Here is a 20,036-nt window from a genome sequence, read left to right as displayed (position 1 = left end):
GTAACATATCTCAATTTTTACGCAAGAAGAATTGTTTTAAATAATTATCAAATAAACTTACAAGTCCAGGTAAAAGCCTGTCCTTATCAATCCTTAAAAGCCTGTCCTTATCAATCCTTAGTTCACTCATGCAATACAACAAAAAGGGCAGTATCAGTCTCACCCGAAAGGGGGGGGATGAATACCTGCCACACACGCCTCCTTTGGTGGGATCTTCCTGCCCGTTTATCTAATTAATTAAATTTAAGTTTTTCAGAAAAAATCGTTATAGTAGTACTATGAATTTTAGATACCAATCTAAACCGGTGCAAATATGAAAAATCTTATTTACAAATTTCTACCTCCAGTTATTAATATGAGAGTTAGAAATACTCCTTTCTATCTTTATTGTCAGTTTCAAATAACTAGTTTATAGATAATGAACTGTTAGTTAAAATTAGTTAAAATCAATAAATAGATTAAAAATGCAGTTTTATTTCTAAATATGCTTTTATAATAAATGAGAAAAAAAAGAACAAGAATGTGTAGGAAAATGTGATAAGAGAGAGTATGATAAAGGGGAGAGAATAAATAATTAAAGCAAAATAAAAATATATATTAAATGTTAATACAAATCCTAAATTGGAATTTATAAAATGGAACTTGTAAATAGCACAGGAGGGAGTAACTGATCTGTGAATATTAAAAAATTAATTATTTTTAATAAATAGGTACTGTGTTTTATAAAATATAATTGTTAATTATGTGTATTAGAATAATAATAATTCTTTAATATGCGCAATCAACATGAATACTATTTTGAAATAAATAAATAAATATAAAAGACAAAATAAATTGACATATTATATTTAGTACTTTGCTTCTTATAAATAGCATAGGAGGGAGTAACTAACTTGTGAATATTAAAAAAATTAGTTATTTTTAATAAATAGATATTGTGTTTTATAAAATATCATTGTTTATTATGTGTATTAGAATAATAATAATAATTCTTTAATACGCACAATCAACAAGAAAACTATTTTAAAATAAATAAATATAAAAGATAAAATAAATTGACATATTATATTTAATACTTTGCCTCTTATATTTAATAGGGAGTTAATATTAAAAATAACTAGTGAAATTTAAATGCTACGTTACAAAACTGAGATTTACGTAGTTGCAATCAGCCTGAATTATTTGATATTTGCAACTTATTTTTTAATGTTTTTTCAAAATTTAATTGTCATTTGAAACTTACTGGTCTCCTTTATAACACATTTTAAGGAGAATGCTTAGTCCTAATCAATTCAGGCCACCTCGCATTACTTGCAGCTGTATAAAGTGTCATTTTTCCTAATCACGAGGCCAACCACGTTGAAAAACAGCAGAGTTTTTAATTGCACCGAAGCCTTAAATATTTCCAACCACTCCTGAAAATCATTTCAATCTTCAACCATTAAAAGAAAAAGTTAGAACCCAAGATGCGTCGGTTCAGTTCAGTGCAGAGGCTATACTCCCACGAAACATACCCAAAGCCAAAAGCCTCCATTGAAATTGACTTGAATGTTCACTGAGTCATCATCTTCCTTCCCTTCTCTCCAAGTTCTTGCTTTTCATGGAAAAGCATTTCAAAATGACCTCACTTGCTCTTCTCTCTCTTATCACCCTTCTTCACTCGAAAACTACATGGAGCTCTGTGTCTGCAACTGAATTTGTCTACAACACAGACTTCAAATCTTCTAACATTTTCCTATGTGGAAACTCTTCTATTCAGTCATCTATTCTGGTTCTTAGTAATCGTAGTTTCTTCTCCATAAGCCGAGCTTTTTACCCTTACAAAATACCCACTAAAGCAGCTAACTCTTCTACTCCTCTTCCCTTTGCAACTTCCTTCATTTTCTCTATTGCTCCCATTAAACATTTTCTCACTGGTCATGGCTTTGCTTTCATATTCTCACCTACTAGGGGCTTAAACGGCACGACCTCATCTCAGTACATTGGCTTTTTGAACTTCACTAATGAAGGTAATCCTCAAAACCATGCTTTTGGAGTTGAGTTTGATGTCAGGAAAAATGTAGAATTCAATGACATAAACGACAATCATGTTGGCATAGACATAAACTCTCTTACTTCCTTTACTTCACATGATGCGGGTTACTGGGGTGGGGAAAATGATAAGGAATTCAAGAGGTTGAAGTTAAACAATGGAGTAAATTACCAGGTCTGGATTGAGTTTGTAGATTCACAGTTTAATGTCACAATGGCTCAAGCAGGAAGAAAAAGACCCAAAAAACCTCTGATTAGCAAAAAAATCAATCTTTCAGAGGTTTTTCTAGATCAAATGTATGTTGGGTTTTGTGCATCGACGGGTCTACTGATGGATACTACAAGAATCATGGGTTGGAGTTATAGTAATTCAAATTTTTCAATAGGTGATGCCTTGATCACAACCGATCTGCCTTCATTTGTGCATCAGAAAGGGTTTTTTTCTGGATCAAGAGCTCCTTTCATAGGCTTAGTTGTTGTCTGCATGATACTCATAGGCTGTGTGTCTCTGGGATGCTTCATTTTATGGAGAGGGATTGGCAAATCAGAGGAGGAAGATTTAGAAGAATGGGAGTTAGAGTATTGGCCCCATAGGATTACTTACCAAGAGATTATTGCAGCAACAAGTGGGTTCTCAGAAGAGAAGGTGATAGGAATAGGAGGGAATGGAAAAGTATATAAAGGGGTCTTGCAGGGAGTAGAAGTTGCAGTCAAGAGAATCTCTCATGAAACAGAATCAGGAATAAGAGAGTTCTTGGCTGAAATTTCAAGCTTGGGAAGACTGAAACACAGAAATCTGGTGAACTTCAGAGGTTGGTGCAAAAGAGAAAAGGGAAGTTTCATAATAGTCTATGACTACATGGAGAATGGTAGTTTAGATAAATGGATCTTTGAAAGTGAGGAAGGTAGAAAGTTGCTGACTTGGGAAGAGAGGATTCAAGTTCTAAAGAATGTAGCTTCTGGGATTCTATACCTGCATGAGGGTTGGGAAGTTAAGGTCTTGCATAGAGACATCAAATCCAGCAATGTTCTACTTGACAAAGATATGAATGCAAGACTGGGAGATTTCGGATTGGCTCGCATGCATGATCATCATGGGAAGATAGCAACCACAACAAAAGTGATTGGAACTATAGGGTACATAGCCCCAGAAGTGGTCAAGTCAGGAAGAGCATCAACACAAACTGATGTTTTTGGTTTTGGAATATTAGTCTTAGAGGTGGTTTGTGGCAGAAGACCAATTGAAGAAGGTAAGCCGGGGTTGCCTGAGTGGTTAATGTCCCTAATGGAGATTGATGAGTTACACTGTGCTCTTGATGAGAGGTTAAAGTCCAAAGGAGGATGTGACATTGAGGAGGTGGAAAGAATGCTTCGTTTGGGTTTGCTTTGTGCAAATTCTGATCCCAATGTTAGGCCTACAATGAGGCAAGTGGTTAATATGCTGGAAGGAGAATTTGAAGGCAATGAGACAGAACAGAACAGTAAGGGAGAGAATTTGCTTGAGAAAATAAAATCAGCAGCAATGTGGTCTGAAACTGCTCTCGCTTTTTGTAACACAAGACACCCAAGATTTGAGGACTTGATGTTCAGTTCTTATTCTAAAACTTCTGGAAGTAACTCATGTGCCATCCCTGACTCAGAGATCATCCTAGAAGAAGGGAGGTAGTTGTTCGGTTATGACAGCTTTTGGTTTATTCATTTTTCTTTTTGTAGAAAGTATTCTTAGATTAGATAGATTTGGTTTGCTAAAATTGATAAGCATATAGGACAAAAAAATCTCAACCGCGCAGTTTTGTCATTCTATATATCTGCGTTTAATCCATGCTCCATATATATATTTGGGAGCGCCTTCTTTGTTAGTGCTACTCATGAAATGGGCTTTTGGCTTCAATGGTGAAGTAAAATGGACAGATTTACAGTCTCCCGAAGAATTCATGGGTTGAAATATCATAGGGGAGTGTTTTAATGCAACTTAGCCCAAGTTGTGAGGAAATTTCATTAAAATTTGAAACTCAGAAGAAGCGATAATGCATAAAGGCTATCCTGCAGCAAACCCGTGTTTGGAACAATCTTTGAAGCCTCTATAACACACTTGGATTACCAAAGTAAGCGATGTAGAATCAAAATGAATGAATTAATCACACGAAAGTTTTGATTTTGAAGGAGTCACTTTTATTGCATATTGGAGTAAATGGGGTCTGAGTACTCTTCATTGTCCCTGTTAAATGCAAATAAAGCAGGCCAGTTTTTTGTATATGTGAAACCTGAAACCCAACAAAACAAAGCTTCCTTGGTCTAAAAATTAAAAAAAAAAATCTGCTGATGTGGGAAATATTTACGTTGCATGTGTGGAATGCCATATATTGCAAGGTTGAGATTTCGAGGACCCGTGTAAACCTTTTTTTTTCCCCCTTCCTTTTTTGTGAAAAGCCGTGTAAACTTTTGTTGCTTGACAAATTTACATCTCTTTATAAATTAGTTCTCTCTCTGTGCGCACGCCCGCATGTGTGCGTGCGTGTGCGTGCGGGTAAACCATGTCTGCCTTCAAACTCAAGATTTCTCCTAGTCTCACTAGAAGAAATCCAACCTGCTTTATTGCCTTTTTTTGGTCTGAGGGCTACCATGTTTATTTATGGCTCATTCGCTCTACTTAACTTACTGCGGTCTACTTCACAATTTTTGTAACACAAGACACCCAAGATTTGAGGACTTGATGTTCAGTTCTTATTCTAAAACTTCTGGAAGTAACTCATGTGCCATCCCTGACTCAGAGATCATCCTAGAAGAAGGGAGGTAGTTGTTCGGTTATGACAGCTTTTGGTTTATTCATTTTTCTTTTTGTAGAAAGTATTCTTAGATTAGATAGATTTGGTTTGCTAAAATTGATAAGCATATAGGACAAAAAAATCTCAACCGCGCAGTTTTGTCATTCTATATATCTGCGTTTAATCCATGCTCCATATATATATTTGGGAGCGCCTTCTTTGTTAGTGCTACTCATGAAATGGGCTTTTGGCTTCAATGGTGAAGTAAAATGGACAGATTTACAGTCTCCCGAAGAATTCATGGGTTGAAATATCATAGGGGAGTGTTTTAATGCAACTTAGCCCAAGTTGTGAGGAAATTTCATTAAAATTTGAAACTCAGAAGAAGCGATAATGCATAAAGGCTATCCTGCAGCAAACCCGTGTTTGGAACAATCTTTGAAGCCTCTATAACACACTTGGATTACCAAAGTAAGCGATGTAGAATCAAAATGAATGAATTAATCACACGAAAGTTTTGATTTTGAAGGAGTCACTTTTATTGCATATTGGAGTAAATGGGGTCTGAGTACTCTTCATTGTCCCTGTTAAATGCAAATAAAGCAGGCCAGTTTTTTGTATATGTGAAACCTGAAACCCAACAAAACAAAGCTTCCTTGGTCTAAAAATTAAAAAAAAAAATCTGCTGATGTGGGAAATATTTACGTTGCATGTGTGGAATGCCATATATTGCAAGGTTGAGATTTCGAGGACCCGTGTAAACCTTTTTTTTTCCCCCTTCCTTTTTTGTGAAAAGCCGTGTAAACTTTTGTTGCTTGACAAATTTACATCTCTTTATAAATTAGTTCTCTCTCTGTGCGCACGCCCGCATGTGTGCGTGCGTGTGCGTGCGGGTAAACCATGTCTGCCTTCAAACTCAAGATTTCTCCTAGTCTCACTAGAAGAAATCCAACCTGCTTTATTGCCTTTTTTTGGTCTGAGGGCTACCATGTTTATTTATGGCTCATTCGCTCTACTTAACTTACTGCGGTCTACTTCACAATTTCCGCGTAATGAGCAAGATGGTAAAGTTCTTGGCAAAAAGAAAAGATGTCTGAGTGGCCAAAAGTAAAATTCTACTTTGTAGTCATTGGCAAAAAACCATAAAAGGCTACTTTGAAGTCTTGCAAAATCTGCGCATAATGTCCTGAGGGGGCCTCCTCTTTCAGTCTCTTTTGTTAAAGCTCAAGACTTCAGAATAGTGGGTTACGTGTCGCATCTCGCAGATAGAAACATTGACGATACCTGGAAGGCTGGAACCATCCAATTATATCAAGTTTTAAGGTCAGTTAAACTGATCTGATGCAAACAAGATTCATCATCGTTAATCATTAATTTGTTAGTAAAGCTTGTTTTACCACATCATTTTTCTCCCGAGCTTCTTGCGCTAATCCTGAACCAAACAAAAGAAAAGTTACTGCCCCCGACTTATTTCTAGTTGTTTAAAGTAGCAAGAGATTATTATGCTCATTGGAGAATGAGGAAAAAAATGAACTAGTCTCCATTATTACCTTTATCAATGCACCTCTCTTCCTACCTAGCGAATGGTAACAAATATTACAGCGATCTTTTGGCATTGAGAGGATGTAAAGTAATTTTCTCAGAACTTCTGCAAATTGATAGCTATGGAGGAAGCATCAAAGATCTTATGGTGCTTCAAAAAATTGGCTTGTTGCGTATGTATACGAAAAATATGAGTAGAGGAAGTAGCATCAATGTCTTCTTATAGATGCCTTCAGTTTACGTAGTTAAATATTACAGTAAAGCACTCTGCTACATAATGTAGGCATATATATATATATATATGTATATATATAGTCATTAAATTATATATTCTGCTGCACAATTGGCAACAAGTGAATAACTAACTAATTGGAGCCTACTTTCTCAAAGCACGAATTTTCCCACCTCTTGACTTGTCAATTCGTGCTCGTCTTGAAAATTCTTGGATCTTTCGATCATGCTCTTTAAGCATCTGATCCATGTTGTTTGCAGAAGCTAGCAATGGACCAGAGAGATAGATCTTGTTTTCCATGTAGCCACGGCCTCCCTGAAAATCCCAGGAAAATTTATGAATTTAGGGATAATGGAAGCAATACAAGAAAAGAACAAAACAAAAGCGGCATTAGATACACAATCACGGCCTTCACTGCCAAAAATTGACCAAGTAAATCAAATAAAACAAGAAATGAATGAAGACCAACCGGAGTCAATTCTTGAGTGGAGCCTCTTGCATTTTCTACTTGACCGAGATCCGCAATTCGTGGTGACTGGCGTTTCCTATCATGCCTTCTTGACTCTGATACATTATTTGACTCCACGGATTTTTTAACTTCAATTGTTTTTCTAGGCAGCATGGAAATTGGTTTTTCCTCCTGATCTTCGGATGATGAAGTCCTGGAGGCAACTAAGCCAGATAGTTTGGCCAAGTTGACTCTGTTCGAACCAAGAGGCCCTTCATCAAATTCCTTTCCACCCCTTGCTAATTGAACACCCGGAACCAGTGGACCTGAATGTGAAGGCCTCTTATAAAGATGCCCACTGAAATTATTTTCCATTTCTTTAACATGTGACTGTTTTTGGGGGGGATAAACCAAAAATCCAGAAACAGGTTCTCTGTGGGGGTTAAACACTTCACTTCGGCTCTTTGAATTGGAACGTTGTCCCTGCTGCATCAAATAAGAATCCGATAAATTGAGAATCAGAAAGACACATATAAAAGCATGAACATAACAGGTGCGTAATTCGTAGTTGTAATGCACATCTACATGTTAAGGTAGAAGCACGTCCAAGCAATAGGCACGAGTAATACAAAGCCACACCTCTCTGCTTTCTTACAACTATGGTCTACGTCCCTCTGAGAGAATTTTTTAGGGTGGAAAAAAAAAAAAAAAAACCCACTCAGAAGATTCCGATCCCCAATGATTTAGATTTGGCGACACAAACACAGGATCACTAGAACAGGGTAGGTCTCGCTCGAAGAAAAAGCAAAGGCATAAAAAATCGTTGCTGATGCACACAAATCTGCCGGCCTTTTTTTCTAGTTTATTTATTCCAATTTCAACTGTATGCTTTACGTGTAAACTTTAGTATAACACAATATCCTCATGAAATTTAGTTTCAGCTAGGAAAAACCAATGGAAAGTTAGGATTAGAAAGTACTTTAGATTACCTGCGTTGATATACGGGGGTCAACATATTGCTTTGATGAAACAGTTAACCCAGGTTCCTTTTCTTTTCTAACTCCTGAGCCAACTTTCTGCTCCCTTCCTCCCATAGCTCCTTGCCTGAGACGATGAATAAATATATCTAATTATTAATAATTATTAATAGTATGCTTAAATAACAAGAAAGCCCCTTATTCACCAATATGAATTTATCAAGCAGTTCAAAAGGCAAACAGCTCGAATACTAGTTTGCTGAAACAAAATAAATCTCTCAGTTTCTTCCTCAATTTAAGAGAATTACTGAATAGCAAGTACCTTCTGGCTTCTTCATCCCGTAATTTGGAATCAATCTCTTTGCTGGGAGGATACTTTGGTAAACTTGATGGATCACAAGCAAAGGGCTCAGTAGTGAAGAACTAGCAATAAAGGAAAAATATCAATGACGAGAATTAAGGCATTGCAGGAGAGACACAGCTACTTTCTACTTCCCAATATAGCAATATGGTGACAATATATATCTTGATTTAACTATTTCTTTGTATGTTACAAACAAAGCTCTCTTTAAGTTCCAACTTCATGATTTTTATCTGCCCATGTCTTAAAAATGATAAAGGTGATATTTAATCAACAGGTCACTGGGGAACTGATAAGCAACCCAGCAATTGGTGAAGATTAATATGAAAAGATTATATAGCTGAGAAAATAAAGGAAGGAAAATGAGGACAAAAATACAAAATAGGAGAACAAAACAAAAAAGAGTTTTGCCGCTCAGGTACACATTAAGATGAGAAGTTACTCAGTGCCACTTGGATCATTCAGCAATAGGACAGCTCAGTCTCAAGTCTCAACAGACTATACATTTAAAGGTTATACAGGAAACATAGCCGGCATACCTCACTTTTTAGGGCACCTGCTGCGGTCCCTCGTTGTGCAGGATCTACAGAAAGTAGTGTCTCTATGAGCCTCACTGAAGCAGATGGATATTCTTTAAATGTTTCTGCAATACACCGTCTGTACCGATGTGGAGGCCTGAATACTGCAGCATGTGGCAATCGTTGTTTAAGCCAATAGTCCTCAGATGGTGATCCACAAAGCTTGAAAATCCTGTGCAGTTGCTCAACCTACGTGGAACTAAATTGAATTACATATAACTACATTAACATACAATATCAATTTGAGAAATTGGAACCATCTGTTTACTCCAGTATGCATGAGGTTGGAATTGTGCATCAGAAAGTGGAAACCACTTGTGACTTCACTGTAAATTTGAATGTGGACAGAACGGGGAAAAAAGACAAGGAGATAACCTCATAGGGTCCCACAACCCTTGAAAACCTACAGCAGAAGTAGGAAGAGGGCCAGGACTGCAGAAGGGAGTAGTTGTGGGGCGACAGGGGAAACCGAGAGGATATGGAAATGTGAGATCAGAAGGTTTGAAGTAGTGGGTGGAAAAGTCAACAGGGGAGTGGGTGTGGCAGAACAACTACTGCATGTACCAGCCACTAAATAGTAGATAGGCAGTTATTTGCTTTCTTCATGTTATATTCTTTAATTAATACGTTTAATCTTCAGGCACAGAAAAAATCCCAATCCTTTTATGGTATAAATAGGTAGAAGCTAATAGAGGTAGGGTAAGATTTTGAGTTGTTTATGCAATTGGAGGTTCTCTTTTCTGGATTACTAAAGTATGATGTGTTGCAGATCTTTCCACCTACTGCTCTAACAATATTCTTAGTTTTATTAGTTTTGAGTTAAGATACTTGCTCACAATATCTAGTAAAGATTCTTTCCTTTCACTTTAGCTATATTAGATCCTATCATAACGCACCAACAAAAAGTGACCGCTACTATTTTACCCAAATAGTATACAGGAATGAATTAATTTCCGCTATGTATTTGCACTTCATATGTAATTTTTCATTCATAAATAATGATTATGCTCAAAATTTTCAAGGCTTCAAGCATTCTCATCTGACCTCTTTGAGTAAAATCAACAGAAATCCTATATAACATGCATTCAATGCATTAACGAAGTCTAATGATCAGTAGGGAAGGCATTCATAGGTTGGTATTAAATGATGAAACTGGATTGTTAATATCATACCTCAGTTTTTCCTGGCAATATAGGCCTGCCAGTATATAGTTCCCCAAGTATGCAACCAGTGCTCCACAAATCTACCGCAACTCCATAATGAGATGCTCCAAGTAAAAGTTCCGGTGGTCTATACCAGAGAGTAACTACTCGACTGGTTAATGGAACACTATGATTGGGATCAAAGAAACTTGCCAACCCAAAATCTGCAATTTTTAAGATGCCATTGTTGTCAATGAGAAGGTTTGAGCCCTTTATGTCACGGTGGAGGACACCACGACTATGACAATGATCCAATCCACTAAGAAGTTGTTGCATGTAGCACTTGACCTGATAAGAAACGCTACTTCAGACCTTTTCACATCAAAATGAAGAAGACAGAAAGCAAATATCAAAAGGAATTCATCATTACCTGTGGTTCAGAAAACTTAATGCCAGGACGTGATGCTAGTCCAGAAAGGTCATGCTCCATATACTCAAAAATGAGGTACAAGCTGCGAGAGGTCTGAGATGTTATCAAGCCTTCCAACTTGATAATATTTGGATGGTCGAGTCTGCGTAGAAGGAGGATTTCCCTTGCCATAAACTTTACACTCTCAGGATCAAGATTATCAAACCGAACTCTCTTCAAAGCAACAATCTTTTGATGAGTCAAATCACGTGCTTTATAAACAGTACTGTAAGTTCCTTGTCCAATCTGTAAGGTCAGATGTCATCGCATGGCTTGTTAAAGAAACAAACAGAGCATCATCTCCATATAAAAGAAACTCACGTTGCAATAAGACATAACTAGAACAGCCCAACTGGTATTCTCTTTCTGTACGAAATAATGAAAAATAACCTTTTCAGGGACTCCCCAACATCACAAACAATAGCAAACCGAATTTCTATGCAGTATCTGGTCTCCCAGTTTTTGAAATCAAATTCTCCTAAAGTACCTTGCGTTCTTTCCTAAGAAATAGAGGTAACGTGCTCTATGTTTCATGAATTAAACATCCGCATGACTGCTTGTATTAATCATCTTGATGTGTTATCTTCCGTCAATGCAAATATTAGCCTATTTATATGCATAACAAGAAACCGGTTCCAGCTATAAATTTCCACCACATCTAACTATAACGTCAAAAGAGGAGTTTCTATGACATGGTAATGAGTACAGAATTTTGGCAAGTGCATTCACAGCGTTGTTGGAATTACATATCATAGAAGTGTGATTCAAAACGTAGACCGAGTAAACAAGGCTAGATAGTTAGTAACTTACTTTATTTAACTTCTCAAAAGTATTGGCGCTCCGAGGTATCCATCCCTTGATAGCTTCACCAGCCACAGAAGAAAGCCAATTCGGCCATCCTGCTGCAACCTGCTCTCCTTCTGCAGCCTTTGGAACCTTTCCAAGACCGGGATTGTTAAGGACAGTTAATTCAGGCTTCTCTATTTCCTTATTCCCCATTCGATCATCATACAACTGAAATGAGCCATTGGTTTTCTTGTCAATCAATGAAATCTTCACATCATTTCCAACTAATTTATCAGTTGCCCAAACACCCTCATTTCTTTGGAGGAATTCAACCTTGAAACACGCAGCTCTGACCCTCTCTTGCTAGATAATGATTTCCTCGTCAAGTCTTCTCGGCTGTCTTCCACAGCTGATGTCTTGGAACATATGCAGCCCATGTTGCGCTTAGCTAATTTTAATTTATAACTATTTCACGCTTCAAAAGCAAAGCTCAGGTGCTCACAAGCTAAAGTTTCTGCTTCGATCAACTCCTTCATAACGATTCATGCGCAGTTACAAACCAATTCTATTTGTCCAAAAGGAAAAATTGAACTTGTGCCCATAGGCTCATACCCATATTATGTTATAACCATCTGTCAAAGCACTGACCATGAATCCAAAAACTCAAGCTTTATCCAACTCTTTGAAATCTTCAAACTGACCAAATTCTAAGGTCACTGACTTCAATCAAACACGCAACTCTCCAATAACCCGGCACAAAGAGCGGCAAACTTGGAAGATAAAAACCTTCTGAAAAATAAAAAGTAAATAGAGGAAAGCAATGTATGGGATTGTGGCGATTGAATATACCTCGCAGTAGAGCTTCAAATTGAGCGTAAGGAAAGGGATAGATCAGAAGCGTAATAACAAAGAAGTTGGGGGGTATGGCTTTAAGCACAGCAGAAAAGTCCAACGCGTATTCATGAAATTAAAAGAGCATTATAGTCTCGTAGACGGCTTTTGCCGGCTGGGCTCGGTCAAAAGGCTCCACTTTCTTTCTTTCTCTTATCAAATTTCCAATTTTTATACTGTGTATGACTCCCCATCCTGCTTCCTCTTTCCGTCGTTGAAACGATTGGCGTCGGCTTTGCGTTCCAGGCAGGTAGTTGAGTTCTGTTTCTCATTTTTAATTCTGTATTAAACGCGTTTTTAAAAATTATTTAATAATTAAATAATACTATTTTCTCTCTCTTCCGTCTTCACTAGGAACAAAATTTGGCTGTTCATCTCTCTCCCCTTTAGATTAGTAAACACTACATATCGATTTGAATTTGTTAAATTATTTTCTGTGCGGGTTTTTTCATAAAATTGCCACACAAAAAAGTCAGATGCATGGTATATTAAGGTTTCTCATTCTTTTTTTTCTATTTGTTTGAATCATACTCAGAAAAGTTACATTTAATGTTTTTTAAAATCAAATTTTTGGCCATGATTTTAAAAAAATAAAATTAGATCTCCAAATATATAAAAGAAGACACACACATGATCGCTTAGGATGCTAAAAAAATTGGTCTGATAAATTTTTTTAATTAATTGTGGGATTTTTTTAACTGGAATTTTTTATTCCTGGCGAGCAAGATCAGGATGTGACCCGGAAATAAATGAAATTAAATTACGTATAATTTTGTAGTCGTGGCAAAATGCTTTGACCAAACGGCACTCTTATCTGATGAGAAGTTTCTTCTTCTTCTTTTGTTTTTTTTGGTTTGTAATAAAAATCATAATTTGAACACGCAGTCCACGTAACAACTCAATAAAGATGATTAGTTCAAATTTCAAAGATGGAAAGCGAAATATTCCTACATAATAACAACCATGAGGTGCTAGCCATAAATCTGGAGTGGGTATTAAAATTGAATAGTACAGATGCAATATTTTTTATTTTTTAAATATATTTTTAATAATCTTTTTAGTTTTAATAGGTAGAATTACAAATAAAATAAAGGTTAAAGGAAAGCATTCTCTTACACTCATCTAACATAATTTTTTTAATAACAATACAGGGAAACATTTTAAATGGAGCAAAAATACAATAGGATAAATCGTAGAAAAAAGATCACTAAAATTAAAAAATTACACACAAAGATCTGTTCATAAAAATTGTTGTCAAAACACATACTAATATTGTAACGAGTCCCTATTTGTAATTTTTCTACTTCAGCAGTTTTTTTTTTTTTGGCAATTTTTCCACTACAATATCTCCTGTCTAAACATATTATTGCTCACTTGAGTGTGATGGGACTTACTTGACGTTCAAACGTTATAAAATAACAGATGTTAGCTAAGCTATACCATAATTTTGCTCCATCTAAAAATGTTTATCTATATTGTTACATAATTAAAGAAATTTTATGATATCGGATGCACATGGCAAAATAATAATAAGTAGTAAATTTGCACATTAATTTTTAATTAAAAAAACAACATTTAACTATTTTTTTAAAAAAACGTAAAATAGTTCAGACTATGCAGATTTTATCTGATCTATATATGTTCGGAAGTGAAACTTTCATAATTTTTAAAACAAAACAATTCCCACATTATTTTAGTTTGAACCACGGTTGGATTAAACACTGCAACAGGTTTGCAAATGCTCATCATATTTTATGATGATAAGGTGCAAATGAATACCTAATCTCCAGAACCCCAAAAGGAAAAGTAAAAGGATCCAATGTGCTTATTAAAAACAAAAAGGCAGGCACAAAAAAGAGATATACCTCTCCCAATACCCATATTATATCTTTTAAAAGCTTCCTCGTGTCATCACCAACGGTTGTCATCATCGTCGTTGAAACTTGAGCTTCATTTGCAAAAAGCAACAAACATTCTATATTTTGCTCTGACCTTTTCTACATATACATAAAGATAAAGATGAGATAGAGTTTGTCGTAGGAAGTTGCATTGTTATTCATTATAAACAGTGGAAAGGAACCCCTCATTAAACAAATGAATACAATGCTTTTATTTATTTATTTAACATCATTTTTTTTAAGTTTGAAAATAGAACACGTTAGGTAGGGCCACCATGATGTCGCAAATTGCAAACCACGATATTTCGCCCCCTCGCGACTTTGTATAAAAAACTTTTAGTTTGAATTCAAACATGAACAATAATAAAGACGACATTTTAGTTATGGGTTATCCAATAGAATTTTATATATATGTGAGGTTATGTCATTTTTTCCTCACGAAAGATTTTTAAAACATGGTCTTATCTGGATGATATAATTTGACGAGTTGAAGAGATTACAAAAGTGTATTGTTGTGTGTGTGTGGAGTTTCGGTTAGACTTGTGTGTGATCATGTTATGTTGACCAGGCCTTTAACTTTTTAACCAAACCAGTACAGATATAATTGTTTAGTTAATCAGGTGGTGGGATTGCATAACATGTTAAGTGAGCTTCCCACTTATTATATTTAGTAATAAAGTACACTGGAGAAAATATAATTAATGAGAGTGAAGCGGGGGAGGGTGTGGTGGATGAAATGAAATCAGCAGAGGCATTATTATAACCATCCCACATTTGCCCCACTACACTTAAAAAGCCTTTTTCTCTCGGATGGTTTTAACTGATAGATTTTGAATGCGGTGGATAGATTGGTATTCATGTGAGAGCAACACAACACGTGTTCCACTAAACCAGGCAATGAGTATATTGTTCAGAATAATTACAATTTTATTTGTGTTCGTGAGACCAGAAAGTGAGAAAGCTTTCACCTAATTTTGCTATTCCTGGTCTTAATAAGTGGTTGGATATGATCATCATGTTGTGGTCTTTCCACTGCTACTATTATATTGTACTGTGCTGGTTTGTGTTCTGTGTTGCAGGCCACCAACTCATCACATGACCTCAACTCATCTCACCAAAGCCCATTCCCCACTTTCAACCACTCCAACTTTTGTTCACTACTTCCCATTTATTTGCCTCCACTCCCCCAATCCAAAATATGTTTCTATTTGAAGTCCACATATTTTCTGTCAAAAAATATAAAGGAACAGATGCTATTAATGTCATGTATCAATTGTCAAACATTTGTTTGTTTGTTTTTTTTTAAAGTATTGATATCCTCTTATCAGAGACAATCATGTTAAAATACTGTCGGGTACTAATTTGTTTATACAGAGAAATTTTTGAACGGGGGTGGGAGAACTTTCACGCACATTTTAAGTCAAAATGGCTGAAAAGAGGAAATATTTCCTGCTTTTAGGGAATATGCTAGTAAGGTGAGGACTTTAACCCAGCGGATTAGAGATCGCGATTGTGAATCTGATGTCGAGAGATTCAAATGCCTCCTCGCTCCCAACTGGTCATAAAAGGAAGGATCTTTTCTTCTGAGGGTAGAAAATCACGGTTGGACAGTCCGCCCAAAATCATAAAACTTGGATGTGGTATTTTGTCAACATATAGAAGGGCTTTATAATTTCATATGAAGTATTGTACCTATTGAAGTAAAACAAAGCTAAAGGTTACTACCTTCGCTTCTTAACATAACACGTGGCCTCTAACTCAAATTAAACTAAATTACAAACTGAACCCTATGTTGAGAATTTGAGAAAGTATTAAGTTTACAAGTCCCATTAACATGAATTGATTGGGTTCTTCTTCTGTTAAACAAAATGTAGAGTCTATAACATTTCTAATTTATGATTACGTAAATGGTAAAATATAAAAGAAAACGGGCAGATTAAAAGCATAACTGTGATTTTTTATGGTTTTTTTTGTAAAAAAAAATTTATGTGAGTTGGGTCTTGGAGACTTATTGGAATTAGGACATACCTCTAAACTCAAAGAGCACTTATAGAGATACTTACAGATTGCCTACTAATAAGGTCCTTGTATCAGTAGCTAAATTCAAACTTATGGTTTTATAAGTTATAAGCTGACTCTTTATCAACCAAATCAATTCTTATTGATCAACTTTACTGTTTTCATACTAGACAGCAAACAGTAGACATAGTTTGACAATATTAAACTTTGCTTCAATTTCAAAGGCTCTAACATCATAAATGATACCACCACATTGCTTCTTTGCTTTTAATTTGTTCATTAATGTTACGGCCATCTATGACCCTAGCAGTATGATACCTTGCGTCAAAAGAAAACAAAAGGATCACCAAAGATAAAAGATCACACCCACGTTATGGACTAACTACTACATTTTTTTCTTTTTGACAAAAAAGTTATTTTTTTTTATTCTAAATGTAGGACTTAGTTTACTGATATAGTTTAGTCGTGGATATTATATGACATTGATATACTTTAGCTCTTTCATTTAATTAATATTTTTTTCAGGCATTACCTCATTAATTGTAATTTTTTTCCCTCACTCCCTTTATCTCTCACTTTTAATAGCTTTATTAAAATATGGTATCCTAAGAAAAGTGTACCATAATTTTACATAATAATGATAAATAATCAATTTTATTAATTAACTAAATTTTGTATAGAATTTAGGATAATATTGGGCCAGAGTGTTCGCCCGCAAAGAGACCATAGGTCTTGCAAGTCTACAAGTCAGGGCTTTGGCACTACCGACCTGGAGCTCAGACTTCCAAAGAAACGACGTGTGTTTTACTTCCTCTTTGGATTCCCATTCCACCCTCACAGAATCCCCAAAACTACAGCGAGATTTCACTTCATTAACACCAAACGCGTGGCAACACATACCAATCAGGACCCAATAAATTTCCACGTGGCAAAACTAGATGGAGAGTTCCGTCGACGCGTTTCCGCGCGCGGGTCACTGACCGAAGCGTCGATGGCTGAAACTTCACACAACCCACATACTCCCCGACTAGAGTCACAGTCACTGCGTCAGAATCCTGCAAAGAAAAAGGACGGTAACGGGCAAATCAATCAAACAGTAGCTTTGCATAAAGCTTAGAAGTTGCCAACTCGGGAGGAAAATTTCTCAGATTGTTTCCGTCAATGGCAAGGATCGAAGAGGTGGGACCAGAAACACCGGTTACGCCTCCAGCTTCGTCGTCGCCACCGTCTTCCTACATGTTCCTCCTGAGGATCATGAGCAAGAGGAGAACCTGGGCGTGTATTTTCGTGCTTGTGTACGGCATCCTGCTCGTCTGTTCGTGGAATTTCCTGAAATCGATGCTTTCCTGGTACAATTTAGAGGCAGAGTCTTCGAGTTCTAGCTGGCCGGCGCTTTACGCGTCGGTGCTTCTCGGAGTTATGTTCGGGGTGATCTCGATGGCGGCGGCTCTGGCGGTGATGGTGCCGGCCGTGTTGGTGACGTGGATCACGGTGGTGGTGTTGCTGGCGTTCTTCGGGAAGCCGAGAAAGACTTTGGTGGTGGAAGGCAGGAAGATCACGAAGGAGATCTTGAGTTTCGTGATAAGGGTTCTGCTGAAGGAAGGGAATGTGGTGGCCGCACTGTGTGCCGTTTTGGGGTATTTTGCTCTGGTCAGAAGGAACAGTGATGACTGATTGAAAGAGAGAAGAGAAGAAGCGGGTGGTTGGTGGGTTCAGTTTGGTAAAGTGTCATTGTGTCGTTTTCGACATCACGCGGTCGTTTTGCTGCAGCTGTAGATTAAGCAATGAAATGGGCGAATTTGTGGAGCAAAGCTAGTTAATTAAGGTAACCAATATTATTATATTTACTGATACTCGTTTCGTGTGTATCTTTCGTCTTGTTGCTCATTCATTAATTAAATCTTAGAAATCTTTTATTTTGTTGGTGGCAGTCTCTGTGTAAACTATATGATTCCTTCGAAAATGGAATTTTAGTGTTAAGGTGTAGTTGTGAATCCAAACAACCACCGACATGGTTGTATGAGATTGAATTGAATTGAACAGTTTGCTTGGATTGTAAGCTAAATGGGGTTTGGAAATGGCTGTTTGGTGGATCTGGGTGTGTGGGGTAGTGATGAGATCGACATATACCGAGATATAGAGATATATGAAGTAATAATTGAAGAAGTGAGGGAGATGATGAGGGGGATGGTCAAATGAATGTTGGGTCAAAAGACATTGATAAGGAAGGCAAATCGGTTGAAGTTGCAGTTCCTAAGCAAATCCGAACCTGCTTATTCTGCACTCATCATCTCACATTAACTTCATAAAAATCGAGAGTAGAGTGATTATTAATGTAAAACTCATTCATAAGTATGTTTTGGAAATGATTCTGTTAATAACCCTGTCCGTAAATGTTGAGAGATCTCAACGAAAGCATTCTTGCAAGCTTTTTCATTATCAATACAAGTTTGCAAAAAAAGAGTATACTATCCTGGAGAATTAGTTTATCAAGAGTTTAACTTTTACTTACTTTTGTTAAAATGATGTTGTAAACTAAACTATTGGATGTTAGTGCAGGTGGCAAAAACTAAAATAGTAATAGATCCATCGTCCCCTTATTCTGTCCACTACTGTAAAAAACATCTTTTATCAAACAGCTATGCTGCTCCTTCATGCTATACGTATATTATCATTATTGCCATTGTTTTCCCATCATTTCTAAAGATTTACTTTCGTTTATATATATATATATATATTAATGTTGACTTCAAAAATTTGTATTATATACCCACCACTTAAACAACTCTTAAAAATCCCGTTACGAGACGGGTATTATGGTTATACGAATGTCACTTGTTACACTTACAATTGGTCTATTATTTGAGAGAACGAGTCTTCCCATACATGATGAATATCTACTCCTCCGGTCCTTAATATAGAACCTAATTGTTGAGTTAGTTTTGGTCCTAAATATAAGATCCATTTATCATATTTATCAATTTTCTCTCAGTTACCCCTATAGATATCCATCAACCATAATCAAATAGAAGAGGGAGAGGGGTATTAAGAAATATGGTTATGGTATTTTAGGAAAAACGTGTCATATTTCTTATACTAACTAATTTACCTAACTTCCTTAATCTAATCAATTAGTCAAATGAGTCTTATTTAAGGGACCGGAGGAGTATATTCTAATATACTTATACATATATACACGACTAAAGAGATTTAAGCTTTGAGTATGATTTACATTGACTTCATAGATCTTAAATAGTTAACTCAATGTAATTTTAAATAATTGGAAAATTATGTATGCTTATTAAACCTGCTTGTGGATGGATGATAATAAAATCATGATATTAAGCACAGCCTTGCATCCCAATTTCATTTTCCAAAAGTATGGTCAATACTCTCTTCTTTTGAATCTGACTATTCAACTTAATACGTAGAGTAGGGGACAAAAAAAAGAAAAGAAAAAGAGACCATAAAAGTCGTCGAATAAACAACTTTAAATAACTGACGGGATATTAATTTCAAGTTTTCAATCCATTTTGTGACCATACGATCCATGTCTCATCCCTCCACGCGAGACGATTGCTGTATTAAAAGTTAATAATCATCGTGCATTTTCTCACTATCAATGACAGAGATTAGGTTTCTCTCTTGATGTGTCGGGGACAAATAAAATAATAGAATCCACCTAGTAATTAAATTATTATAAATATAAATATTAAAATTCAAAATCCAATCATTTACTTAGGGTTTATTTGGAGTCATTAATAAGTACTTATAAAAAATTTTATGTAAGGCGAGACAAAACTCTTCTCACACATACTTATCTCATATTCTATAAATATTGATTAAAAAATTGTTTTTGAATGACTCCAATCGCTATTTCAATAAGTTTTTACATAC

At 36.0% G+C, this 20,036-nt stretch overlaps 2 protein-coding genes and 1 pseudogene across 2 annotated transcripts; 2 read left to right on the top strand and 1 right to left on the bottom strand.

Moving 5' to 3' along the window:
- The first annotated feature begins 1,534 nt into the window (after positions 1 to 1,534).
- On the top strand, positions 1,535 to 3,880 carry LOC114739120 (probable L-type lectin-domain containing receptor kinase VII.2). The gene has a single exon (XM_028927164.1). The coding sequence runs from the start codon at positions 1,601 to 1,603 to the stop codon at positions 3,695 to 3,697; it is 2,097 nt and encodes a 698-aa protein (XP_028782997.1). The 5' UTR covers positions 1,535 to 1,600; the 3' UTR covers positions 3,698 to 3,880.
- A 2,579-nt stretch (positions 3,881 to 6,459) lies between these two features.
- Positions 6,460 to 12,258, bottom strand: LOC114739118 (probable serine/threonine-protein kinase At1g54610; annotated as a pseudogene).
- Positions 12,259 to 16,778: 4,520 nt separating this feature from the next.
- LOC114739119 (uncharacterized) lies at positions 16,779 to 18,217 on the top strand. Its single transcript, XM_028927163.1, has 2 exons — positions 16,779 to 17,964; positions 18,071 to 18,217. The coding sequence occupies exon 1, from the start codon at positions 17,301 to 17,303 to the stop codon at positions 17,811 to 17,813; it is 513 nt and encodes a 170-aa protein (XP_028782996.1). The 5' UTR covers positions 16,779 to 17,300; the 3' UTR covers positions 17,814 to 17,964; positions 18,071 to 18,217.
- The last annotated feature ends 1,819 nt before the right edge of the window (positions 18,218 to 20,036 follow it).

Source organism: Neltuma alba, unplaced genomic scaffold (assembly GCF_004799145.2).
Source record: "Neltuma alba isolate B1F8T4 unplaced genomic scaffold, ASM479914v2 tig00013772_pilon, whole genome shotgun sequence".
NCBI lineage: Eukaryota > Viridiplantae > Streptophyta > Magnoliopsida > Fabales > Fabaceae > Neltuma > Neltuma alba.
This window is presented reverse-complemented; position numbering and strand designations above follow the sequence as displayed.

What these genes read in the sequence shown, in the direction of transcription:
- LOC114739120 (XM_028927164.1), top strand. Translation starts at nt 1,601, where the DNA reads ATGGAAAAGCATTTCAAAATGACCTCACTTGCTCTTCTCTCTCTTATC.
- LOC114739119 (XM_028927163.1), top strand. Translation starts at nt 17,301, where the DNA reads ATGGCAAGGATCGAAGAGGTGGGACCAGAAACACCGGTTACGCCTCCA.